Source organism: Scedosporium apiospermum (genome assembly GCF_000732125.1).
Source record: "Scedosporium apiospermum strain IHEM 14462 chromosome Unknown SEQ_SAPIO_0121, whole genome shotgun sequence".
Classification (NCBI taxonomy): domain Eukaryota; kingdom Fungi; phylum Ascomycota; class Sordariomycetes; order Microascales; family Microascaceae; genus Scedosporium; species Scedosporium apiospermum.
In genome coordinates this window covers 1,817,099-1,829,507 of record NW_015971822.1, presented here as the reverse complement: position 1 = coordinate 1,829,507, position 12,409 = coordinate 1,817,099, and the positions used below count along the sequence as shown (strand labels likewise).

The following is a 12,409-nucleotide window of genomic DNA, read 5'->3' as shown; positions in this document are numbered from 1 at the left end:
GTTCTTGAGTGGGAGGGTGTGGGAGATGTTTTTTTGTTGTGACTAGAGTGTCCAATGTTGGCGAGGAACTTAGGAAGCCGGAAGGAAGGTTGGGCTTCGGCGGGGTAAATGTAAGAGCCAGGCCAGGACCCAAGTATTTCCCATTGCCAAAACGGAGAAGCAGCGAGGGATGATTGGGGTGATTGGGGAGGACAGTGCACTGTACACTAACAAGTGTACCTCGATTACGTACCTTTCCTTAGCTCCAACAAGGAAGGAGGAAACGGATCACTTCACAAGGGGGAGGATGAGTACGAAGTACATACTTTAACACCGAAACCTGTTGATTGCTCGATTGCTTGTGGGAAACTGCCTCTTCTTCTTCTTACCCAGGCTTGTACTTCATACTTCGTCCCTTCTGATCGGGCTGCATCTATCTATCTGCAGCATCCAGAATTCCAGATGCAGATCTCCGTGCTATTATTACTACGTACTTCGAAGTTACCAGGCACTGACACCTTATCTACCAACGACATGCGGTATCAACGACCTCGAATCGTAGGAGCAGGGAGCCAAGCTGGATCTGAAAAGCTCTCCGATAGGATCCCGAGGCAGCAAGCTCCCTTGCAAACTCTTGTCGTGCATTGCAGGAGAGTATTATCACCTCCTATCCCTGACGGCACGATGCCCTGTTCCGTCTAAGCTACCCGTGGATGTCAACGTTACTGATCTGATCTCATCATAATAAATCATAATCGTCTCGCCAACATCCCGTCTCCGGGCATCCAGTAACATTTCCAGTTTCAGCAACGAGGCACCTGTCTGGTCCCCTGCCCACCAAGTGTCCAGGACCGGTCCCGGGGCGCGAGGTGGTCTAACCATCGCAATCGGCCTTTCTTTCAGCATTTTCCCGCCCACTTTAGATAGGCCTGGCACTATCCTCGTACTACATGGTCTGTCGAGGCAAATTAGCGTCAGACAACCATGGGTGTTTGTGTCTGAATCCCCCCTTCGATATTATATCTGGCCTCAATTAAAAGGGGCTGGTCGTCTCAGGCTCGATTTCTTTCTTTTCTTCGTTGAATGCTGTTTCTCAGCTCAACGACAGCATCAAACCCAACGGTGTCGGCGGGTCACCGCGATGTACTTCCGTGCGAATAAGAAGTTTGAGGTCCCCACAAGGTCGCCTTCTCTCACGTCACAAAATCACCGCGATTCACCCCCCACCCGTCTCGGTCCTGCTAGCTGGCTGGCTGGCTGGCTGGCTGGGTCCCTCAACACCCCTGCTACGATGACATATACTGAATACGTACTCTGTACTCGTTGTAATACGTAATGCCACTTGGAGGATAGCTTCGAGATTCTCTAATTATACTCTTCTCGTGCTAGTACGACATCTTGCTGCTACCGCTTAGCCTTGACTCATTGATTGATGCTCCCTTTGTGTTCTTCTAACGGGCCGCTCAAGTGTTCTTCTCCCCCCCCCGCCGAAATACGACCGCCCTGGGCCATCGACCCACTAGGAAAGCACCCATCCTGGCGGAAAACGTCTCCTTCTGGTCCGAAAACCTCACCATGCTAAGACTCGCAATATCCGCCGTCCATCCCATGCCCCACTTACTCAGGCTATTTATTAGTTTCTTACAACTACACTACACTCCATCCCTCGATCGATGCGTCGGCTCGTCAAGGCCTTCTGGAGAGTTGCGGGCGCTCCCCTGATACTGACTTCCTCCATGCTCTACCAAGGGACAGATTGTCGGAATTACAAGCTATATGTCCCCTTTGGATACGGCGACTCCGGACAGGATCCTCTCTTTTAGCCTCCTTTATATCGGCTCCATCATCAATATTGGAGAGACATGCCCGTTCGCCAAGCAGCGTTGTCAGCAATGATTTAGCTCGTGTCCTTTTTGCTAACAGTTAAAACTCGTACAATTGCAAGTGGTGAGCCCCACTAGGCACATGTCAAAACGTCCACAAAAAGTCCACGGCATGTGGCAAAGGCATCAACCAATTGTTAAAAAAAAAAAAAAAAAAAAAAAAAAAAAAAAAAACTAGACTGGTGAACATGCCCAGCTTCTTTCTGCCATTTAAGCAAACCATCCGTAGTAGTAGTACATCTAGGAATACATATATATAACTCAAACACAGGTCGTCACAGTCCCCGCGAACTGTTTCTAAGATCTCCTTTTAGACTCGTGGAGAAGATTAGTTGACAAGGTTGCCGTAACGACAGCCTTGCTTCACAATGCTCCCGCAGCCTAATAACACGCCCGGCTCGGGCGTGGCTCGCAGTGATGCATGCAGACCCCTAACCACGGATCCCACCATCGTGCTTCCCCCCATCGCCTACCGTAGAACCTGCTGATACCGACATGTCCTCGTAGACTGATCGCCCATGCTTATTATGCGCCTGTTGGTATGTATTTGCTGATGCCTGCCGAGGCAATCGTATGTACGGTATTCCTTCCTGGCACGCTGACTCCTGTGCCATGCTGTTTGTATCGAGAAACGCCGAGAGCATGTGAATGGAATGAACAACGAGTGAAAAAGGAAAAAAGAGGAAAAACAGAAATAAAGGCGCCGCCAAACTCCTAACAAGCAACAGACTACTCGTGTCGGAATGTACACTGGTCACCCCTGGCACATGTGCCTTGCTTGTAGAATATGCATGGCTTGGTTCCGATAAGCGCTCGGTTAACTGGCCGGTGGGGTGGGAGGTTTCCCGAGGTCTTGTGCTTTCCACGACCATTACCGCCGTGTCGGCCATCTCTGTCTCTCTCCCTATCCCTGTCCCTGTCCCTGTCTCGATCCCAATCCCTGTCCCTATCCCTATCACGCTCACGCTCGCGGTCCCATTCGCGTGGGGGAGCGTCGTCGTAATTTAGAGTGAGACCTTGGTCGCCACCGGAGCGGTGGTGGTGTGGCGGTGGCTGTTGGCCATGCTGACCTTGCTGTGGTTGTTGCTGCGTGCTCTGCTGCTGTTGCGATGCTATTTGCGTAAGCATCATGAGCTGCTGATACGTAGTGTCGTTGGGATGAATCTGAGGAGCCGCACCGGACGCGACGGCTGGGGCCACTGTACTTGGCTGGGTCTGGGATTGCCCAAGAGCTGCAAGGACAGCTTGAAGTTGATCATTGGTGCCTGTCTGCCCTGACTGAGCCTGAGCGGGCACGGGGGCAGGTGCAGACGTGGGTGCTGTTGCTTGTGGAACGTTGCCGGCTTGCATCTGTTGCAGGATTGCCATGTAAGGGGCGTACGCTTGCTGTTGAGCATAGTACGCAGCCCAGGCATCCGCTCCAGCTTGGTTCTGCATGGCCGTGAATCGTTCAGCTTCAGCTCGAGCCTTCTCCTCTGCCTCCTTCTTCGCCTTCGCAGCAGCGTCCTTGTTGTAGCCGAGCCACCATTCCTTTACAGCCTCCTTGTTATCCTTGAGCCATTCGGGAGGCTCGACTGGAGGGTACGGGTGGCCGGCTAGTTTAGTTGTAACCTCCTCAACAATGTCAGCAGCTTGTTGAACGCGAGGATCCGGGTAGTCATGGCGACGGTGCGTAGTAGGAGTGGGCTCCGGATCTTTCCATTGCTTGGCCCTATCGCTGGTAAGAAGCGCAATGATCTGCTCGTCCCGGGGCAAGGACTGGACCGCAGCGGGTACTGCGCCTTGGTGCAACTCCGGTACGCGAGCGGGGGGTACCTGGCCACTGGCAGCGGCGGACCTGAGAGTATCAAGGATTGAGTTCACCTGGTTGGCGGGAGCTTTCCTGGAATCAATTCGTTTCATTGCATATTGCAAAGCGGAATCCCTTCCGAGCTGCTGTACCTCCTTCCAGCGTCGATGGATTTCCTCAAACCTTGGTTCATCCCGCGGCAGATGGCCAATCTTAGTCTCCACCATAGGTTCGGCCCTATTTGCTAGCGGGCTCTTGGGCGTTGGAGGGATGTCGGAAATATCCTGATAAATGGCAATCAGGACCTTTTGTTCACGTTCCGCCATGAACTTTTGCTCCTTGGTATTCACGATAAGGTCACCACCCCGAGTTGTGTAGGTCTTCTTCCTGTAATCTTCAGGGATATTGGAGAAATCCATTGGCGTAGGGTCCAGCCAGGGTCGATAGGGAAGCTCGTCTTCTTCATCCTCCTCGTCCTCGTCTAGGACCTTGCCTCGCCTCTTCAGAACCATGCCTTCACCCTTGTCGTCTGCCGCGTCACGTGTCATCCTTGAGTCGAAACCAGTATCTTCCTCGTCCTCCTTATGGAAGTATCTCACTTGTTCGAGCTCTTCGTCTGCCTTCCAGCTGACGCGCAATCGTCGGCGCGCTTCCTTCTTGAGCCTCTTCGCCCTCTCCTCGGGCGTTTCCTTCTTCTCGCGATCTTCCTTGGGGTCCTTCGGCGGGGGCTTGGCCTGAGGCTTTGGCGCGTTGATCGAGTCCAGGAGGGAGGCGATGCCTCCAAGGCTAGCGGAGACTGACGAGGGTTTAGGAGGTTTGGGAATTTCGGGTTTCGATTCGGGCTTCACTGTCGCTTTCTTTTGCTCAACCTTGACGTTTTGCTTATCCTCGGTGGTCGAAGGCTTGCCAGTGTCAGACTTCACAGGTTCAGATTTGGTGGGTTCAATCTTGGGAGCGGGTTTGGAAACTGCTCGGCTCTTCCCTGGAAGAATGCCCGCCGATGGACGAGGCTTGGTTAACGCGGGCTTCGACTGGGTAGCACCTGCCACTGTTCCCGACTTCGAGGAGGCTTGGGAGGAGGATGCCGTTGCGCCCAAGTCTATGGCTTGTTTCTTGGCGCTACGAGAGTCGGGCTCATCGGGGCGAGCTCGTTTACCAGGAGCACTGTCGGTGGCCATCTTCGAGGATGCCAGCTTTGCCTTGGTTGACGAGGTGGTCGTAGACTTCTTGGGAGATGCCTCTGAATCCGGCTCTTTGCCCTTCTTGATTTTTGACATGATTGCAGCTAGGTATTCCTTTACTTCTGCATCGCCCTTATCCGAGAGGCGGCGCCGGATGGTTTCCAGGTTTGTCTGTGATGCTATCTTCTGAGTGATCCTGAAGTTTGCGAGCAGTCGGAGAGCTGATTTGAGCATTTGACCCGAGAAATCTCCGGCTTTGATGCAAGCGATCAGTAGATTCATCAGGTTAAGCACCAGTTTGCTGTGGCCTCCGAGATTCTCTAAGACTACCTCATCGCCCACCTCGTTGGCAGCATCCAACGTGCGGCAGAGGATTTGCTGCTTCAAGTCGGCATTTGCTTGGAGTTTCGGTACTTCCTCGAGTTTTTTCTCCCTGGTCGCCTGATCGACGTCCTGTCTCGCCCTCATCATTTCAGCTCGGCGCGCGATGATATATTCGCCTGCCTGCTGAACAGCACCTGCCAACAGAGCTGTGGTTCGAGTCGCCGAAGCATCGATATGGACGATACCGATAATGTCCCAGGCTGCGCCCTCAATGGGATCATCCGGGCGAGTCTCTGGCCGGACCTAATAGAATTGCCATTAGTTATTAGCTATTTAGGACAATAGAATGCATGCTGCGTGTCGGACGGTATGAAAGACTTACAGGCTTATTACGTTCCTCCTCGGCGAGCTTCCGCGCAAGCCTTTCGGCCTTGGCCTTGGACGCTTCATCTGCCTTGAGCTGCTCCTTGAATGCATCTTCAACGCCATCAAGTCAGTGTCTCGAAGAAAGCGGATAATCCGTCACGATGAGCGCCATTCATTATTCACTTACGAGGATATTCTGTGTATTTGGGACGACGAGAACCTAGACCGGCCATTGATTTCTCAAACTGAGCCAGAAGATCCTTGGCATCACGCCTTCGGTCCTCAAGGCCCGCTCCGTTACCGGATGGCTTGAACCTATCCGTGAATTGACCTTGTATCTCACAGGGGAGAGTGCGTCCAGGAAGAATGGGGTTTCTAGACTGTGAAGGCAATGCGACGAGAGGCGCCAACTTATCATAACTCTTGGGGGCTTTCAAACAGTTAGCATGAAAAGCAGCGCATTGCATTGGCCGGGTGGGGTGGGGGTCGGTCGAATGATAAAACTTACTTGGGAGCTTTATAGTACGGGGGCTTATAAGATAAAAGGCTCCCTGGACGCCGGGGAATTTTGTCTTGCCGCTAGACGATACTTTTAGAAAGTCGTTGATGGCGTCCATGTCTTCTTTAGTCATCCTAGGCGGAGGGAGAGGTCTCGGCTGATCAGTCGTCTTAATAGAGACGTCAGTATGCAAGCTAGCCGGCACCGCATCGGTATCGGAGACCTTCTTGATACTACGTTTCCTCTTCTTGACTGCCGGTTCGCTTGAAATGTTGGAGTCCACGGATGCCTGGGAAGGGCTAGGAGCGGCTGCCTGCTCCACCGTACGTTTGGTTCCTTGAACGTTTGCACTTGACGCGGGAGACTGAAGTGTAGAAGAGGGTGAGGAAATCTGGCTGGAAATATTCCTCCCGGCCTGCGTTAGATTTCCGTGCTGCGGCGTGGATGCGGGTGATGGAGAGGAAGTGGTTTGGGTGAAGGATGAAGGATGGTGCTGCAAATACGCTTGTGTATATTGGGGTTGAGGTTGGGTAAGGGTATTCTGCGATGCGGGCCCCAGCTTCTGTTGGGGCGGCATAGCCTGGGGGTATGTCGCCGCTTGTGGGCCGCCGTAAATCTGGCCTCCTCCCATCGGCTGCCGAGTAGGCTGTTGAGCGGGCTGAGTATACACTTGGTGTTGCTGATAACTCTGCTGTGGTTGTTGCTGAGAGTGCTGGGGTTGTGCCTGCGGTGCTGGCTGCGGCTGCTGGGGTTGAGGTTGTTGCGGCTGGGGATGTCCGATCTCGTATGCTTGTTGAGCATTGGATTGATGACCCTGGGGCCGACCCATCGGCTGAGACGGGGAGAAGGATAGAGGCTGCTGGAAAGCATGCTCGTTTCCGGATGGGAAAGGAAAACCTTGCTGTTGAAAAGCCTGGGCCCCGGGCTGGCGTTGATGAGGTTGGACCGGAGAAAAATCACCCAAACCGGGAACCATATCCAGTTTGTTCTGTGCATTAAAGAGATCCTGTTGCAGGGAGTCAAAGCTGGGATCTAGGAACTCTTGGCTATTCTGATATTGAGGCAACCCAACATGGCCTGCACCGAAATCCCCCGCTGGAAGTGAAGGAGTTCCACCAAGGCCATCGCTTATAAGATGTCCCCCGGCGTGTGTAGTTGCTGGATAGAAACCAGTCCCGTTCGGCGTTGGCTGATCCATTGACGAGTACATGGCCTGGTCGGAAATGGACTGGGCCCATGGCTGGGAGCCATCATCGAGAGGTCCGGACTGGTCCGGAAACCCATAACCAGCCCAGTCGTTGTGGTCATCAGAGGTTGACCCATTTGGGTGGTTTGGATTCCAAGACTCCATCGCGAGTCTTGGAATGGGAAATCTACGACAGATGTCAGCAGCTGGTAATCTGATGAGCCAGTTGCCAGCTGTGTGGGAGGCAGTGACTCCGGCCAAGTTTCCCACTAGCAGAAAACCGGCAGGCGCTGGTAACCGTCCACTTACTTTAAGTGAGGAAAAACCTATTGGGCACAAAAAATTGTTAATTGGAAACATAACTTAGAATCGGTCGTGAGAAGCCAAGCATACCTCGAAAGGGAATCGCCGCTAACCCAAGACGGAACTAGGAGATCAGGACTGAAATATAGTGTGCCTGGGAAGGAGTTCAAAGGAAATATTAGCATTGTTTTGAAAAATAGTAAAACAGCATAGAGAAGCAAGATTCCGTGAACGACGTTGAAAGCAATTTGAGTGGGCAAGGTGAGCAATGGAACGTGGAAGGGCGATATAAAAGCGAATCGTAGCCATCCTCAAAGTCGCCCAGCCCTTGCTGAGAATAGGAAGAGAGCCCTGAGTTGTGTTTGCAGGGCCTGCAGCTTCGACCGGGTTGGAAATTATCGCTTCAGCACTTGATGGAGTCTGTCCAATGTGTTTTCTGTCTTCCGTCTCCCCAGAGATTTTGAGATTTGCCTCGGCCCTATTTTGCCCTTGGGTATCGTAAAGGTCAAAGTGTCATATCCAAGCTGAAATATTAATACCAGCTTGCAAAACGGAATTTGAATGCCTGTTCGAAAGAAAGAGGCGCCAAGAGTATTGAATGCGAAGTCGGATTTTAGACACGGTCGGGACTTAGAATGGCCAGCCCTCTCTTCCCAAGGAGTTGCCCAACTCCAGGGAAAAAGAAAGGAAAGATCTCCAAAGCGCGCCACAGATCGGTCGCGATGCATGGGATGTGAAGTTATGTGAAGTTATCATGTTGCTGCCTTGGCTGTACAAGAGCCTCCGAAATTTTCAAAGTTGGAATTGTCCGACCCGGCGACTATTTGCTCATGCTTGTACACAGGAGCCAAAAGCGACCAGCTCGTACGCGTGCCTGCGTGACGGAGAGGTGTCTACTCTGTTCTCCATCCTTCGCACGCGACTCTCTTTCTTTGAGCATTTCCTCTTCTAAATTCTCATACCACACAACCATCACCCGCAGTTTAAATATGCAGGGCGATGGGGAGGTATCCAAAGAATAGGATTTCCAAGATATCACATACAAAGCTGCTGAAGCGATGGCGGCTCGAAGGGATGTTGGTGGAATCGACGAGGCTAAAGGTTGAAGGGGAACACAAAAGGACAGACAAGGGGGATGGGGATGGATGATGGATGGATGGATGGATGGGATTGACGGATTGATGGATTGATGGATTGATGGGATTCATGTTGAAGGCGCTGCTGGTGCGGGACCTGAAGAGAGACCTACTTGAGCTTGTTCCTCCAATCTACAGAGAAAGCAACCATTCATGGCGATGTTTCCCATTTGGCGAGGCAGTTAAGAACGAAAACAAGTTGACGATTACAACATTTGACGGGGTGGTCAGGTCGAGGGTTTTAAAAAGAGACCGAGTTGGCGAACCTAATGAGGTAGAGTCGCGTGCGGGTGTTGAGTTTAAGATTGGGTTGTGCTGGGAGGAAAAGGTTGGGCACAGTGCACGAGGGCAACAGAGGTACAAAAGAGCAGGGAGAGCATCCGATGGAGAAAATTGCTAAGTCGCCCAGCGCGGCTTTTGGCGAGTTGGCGAGCTGGCAACACTCGGGAAAGCCGAACTGGGGCGGAGCAACAAAAGAACGCGAGCAGGAAGTAAAGAGAAGAAGAAGGAAATGAGGAGCTTGTCTAGAAACCCGCTTTTTACGGTCGCAGAGTGACGAGTGTCGACAGCGTAAAACGTCGCCTGCGTTGTTGCTGTTGTTGGCGAGCTAAGGAGAAGAGGAGGAACAGGAGGTAGGAATACGATGAGCAGAGACAGGAGGTCGGGAAGGGTCAAGGAGCTGGCTGGCGGACAAACTGGCTCATTCCTGTTTCGAAATTCAGCCGTCTTAGGTAAAAATCAAATGCCAGCAGCGAGCTCTGACCCGTGCTTTCCTTCCCTGCATTGGCATTGTACTCCCTTGCTGACATCAACAGCGGCCTTGCCTGGGCGGGAGCCATGGAAATCCTGGCTGGATTACCCAGTATTCTACCGACCTGGTATCACCACCTGTGTACAGTCGATTAACTCCCATCTGCACTGTAATTAAGCATCACCCAAGTCCTTTGGCCAGCAGAGCTTCTTCTCGTGGTACAGGCGACCATTTCAGAACAGAGATATTTCGAATTCAATCTTGCTTGCCCACCACCTCTGTATGCACGGCCTATAAAGGTAGCTACGCTACTTCCATCTTGCTGGTTGATTAAGCTAACTGGAACAGGGTTCCTGTGTGCGCTTCAATATTATCATCATACCAGGGTCGATCAATTGCAAAGTGCCCCTCCACTAGCTTGGGGACCTTAAGATGGCGACCAAGGAGAATAGCTTAAGGGACAAGCAAGTTGGTAAGCCTCGCCCTTTCTTAAGTCCTGATCGCATGTATTGCCTCCTAACATCGTCTCTGTAGCCTCTATTAAGCGGATCCTCAACCTAAACCATGACCTCGAGACAAACGACTCGGAGGATGCGAATGCCAACGGCGGCGTCCGCGCCACTTCAGCCCAGATACTGACCACCGAAGGCGAACCGATCTGGAAGGTCCTTGTCTTTGATGACCTCGGCCGCGATGTCATTAGCAGTGTGCTCAGGGTCAGCGACTTACGCTCTATGGGAGTCACTATGCACATGTAAGTCTTTGGTTCTAAGCGGCAGAGTATCTACAACCCCTATCTAACAAGATCGTGTCTTTAAAAGGCACATCGGAGCATCGCGACACCCCATTCCCGAAGTTCCAGTAATATATCTCGTCGAACCTACTTCGAAGAACCTACAGTTGATTACAGGCGATCTCCAGAAGGGACTCTACTCTCCCGCGCATATCAACTTCCTCTCCTCCTTACCCCGAGTCCTTCTTGAAGAGTTCGCTGCGGAAACTGCAGCTGCCGGAACGTCCGAACATATCGCGCAGCTCTTCGACCAATATCTTAACTTTATCGTTGCGGAACCGAATCTCTTCAGTCTCGGGCTGCAGAAGGAGCACACGTACTGGGCTTTGAATAGCGCAAAGACGAGTGATGCGGAGCTTGAGCGGGTGGTCGACAGGATTGTAAGCGGCTTGTTTAGCGTTGTCGTAACACTTGGTATGGTTGAGTTTCCCCTGCCATCCCTTCCCTCGCCTGCGTACTACTAGGTTTGAGGAGCTAACGTTTACGAAGGCGTCATTCCCATTATCCGATGTCCCAAGGGTGCTGCTGCTGAGATGATTGCGACGCGACTTGACCGCAAACTCCGAGACCATATCCTCAACTCCAAAGATAACCTCTTCTCACCAGGCGCTCGACCTACTTCCTCGGCCAGCGGCACACCCACATCTCGTCCTGTTCTCATCATTCTCGACCGAAACGTTGACCTAATCCCGATGCTCTCACATTCGTGGACATACCAGTCCCTTGTCCACGATGTGCTTAACATGAAACTCAACCGCATTACTATTGAAACCCCTATAGACGAGAATAATCCCAGCAAGGGCACTTCCAAGAAGAGCTATGATCTCACGGCGAATGATTTCTTCTGGGCAAAGAATGCGGCTCTCCCCTTCCCCCAGGTTGCTGAGGATATTGACGCCGAACTCACACGGTACAAGGAGGAAACAGCAGCGATTACCAAGAGGACCGGTGTCGCCGACCTGGAGGACTTGCAGAATGATACCAGTGCGAGCGCCCAGCACCTCAAGGCAGCCATAACGTTGCTGCCAGAGATGAGGGAACGGAAAAGTATCCTTGACATGCACATGAATATCCTCGCGGCCCTACTTACCGGAATAAAAGACCGACAACTCGACAGCTTCTTCGAGATCGAGGAGAATGTCATGAAGCATACCAAGGCACAGATACTCGAGATTATCAAGGACAAGACGAAAGGCAACCTCCCAATTGACAAGCTCCGGCTATTTGTGATTTGGTTCTTAAGCACCGAACTCGACGTCAGCCGTTCCGAATGGGAAGAGTTTACACAGGCCTTTAGCGAGTTGGGCGTTGACGTGGAATCGCTGGCTTATATCCGACAGTTCGTTTTTTTCCCCCTCCCTTGTCCAACAACTTCCCAATGAATGAAGGAATGTCCGCTAATGTTAGACTACAGAGTCCGCGCCACAACAAAGATGACCCAATTAACAACCATCAACAGCACCTCGGCGGCCCAACAGTCATCCTCCACCGACCTCTTCCAGCGTTTCTCCTCCATCTCTAATCGGCTTACCGATCGACTCAAGGAAACTGGTGTTCCGACCGGTCTGTCCTCCAACTTCGAATCCCTCATCGGCGGCATCAAGAACTTCCTCCCCGCGAATCGCGACCTCACCATTACCAAGATTGTTGAGAGCATAATGGATCCCTCCACAGCATCTAGTTCGGCCATCGCCAAGACGGAGAATTACCTCTACTTCGATCCTCGGTCCGCCAATGCCCGCGGCACCATGCCTCCGCCAAGCGCGATCCGCTCCGGCGGCGCCAACCCCCCCGGCTCCATGCCCGGCGCAACCGGCCTCGGTGCTCACGGAGCCGGCACTGGCGCGAGTTTCGGCCAAAGGAGGCAGGGCTTCACCGATGCCGTCGTGTTTACCGTCGGCGGTGGGAGCATGGATGAGTATGGCAACCTACAGGAGTGGGTGGCGAGGACAGGCGGCGACCGCGCGAAGAAGCGAGTCGTCTATGGAAGCACGGAGCTATTGAACGCCAGGGAGTTTATCAAGGAGGAGCTTGAGAAGTTAGGAAAGGAAATTAGCAGCTAATGTTGGAGGACGCGCATACGGGTCGTGTAATAATTTTTCTTTTTTTTTTCCCTTCCTTATCCCCCGCTATGAATGATTCTCTAGAGAAAATGATTCCGTTGTTGGTTTAGTTAGAAAGCCGTGTCGAAGACCGATGTTGGCAAAACAGGGAGGGAT

At 52.3% G+C, this 12,409-nt stretch overlaps 2 protein-coding genes across 2 annotated transcripts; one reads left to right on the top strand and one right to left on the bottom strand.

The window, feature by feature from the left end:
- Positions 1-2,591: 2,591 nt before the first annotated feature.
- Positions 2,592-7,372, bottom strand: SAPIO_CDS8575 (uncharacterized protein; the record flags this gene model as incomplete). The annotated part of the gene is made up of 4 exons (XM_016790186.1): positions 2,592-5,459; positions 5,539-5,633; positions 5,710-5,952; positions 6,031-7,372. 4 exons carry the CDS (start codon positions 7,370-7,372, stop codon positions 2,592-2,594), a joined length of 4,548 nt encoding a protein of 1,515 aa, XP_016640449.1.
- A 2,457-nt stretch (positions 7,373-9,829) lies between these two features.
- Positions 9,830-12,253, top strand: SAPIO_CDS8574 (Protein sly1; the record flags this gene model as incomplete). The annotated part of the gene is made up of 5 exons (XM_016790185.1): positions 9,830-9,869; positions 9,932-10,151; positions 10,219-10,604; positions 10,680-11,529; positions 11,605-12,253. 5 exons carry the CDS (start codon positions 9,830-9,832, stop codon positions 12,251-12,253), a joined length of 2,145 nt encoding a protein of 714 aa, XP_016640448.1.
- Positions 12,254-12,409: the final 156 nt, after the last annotated feature.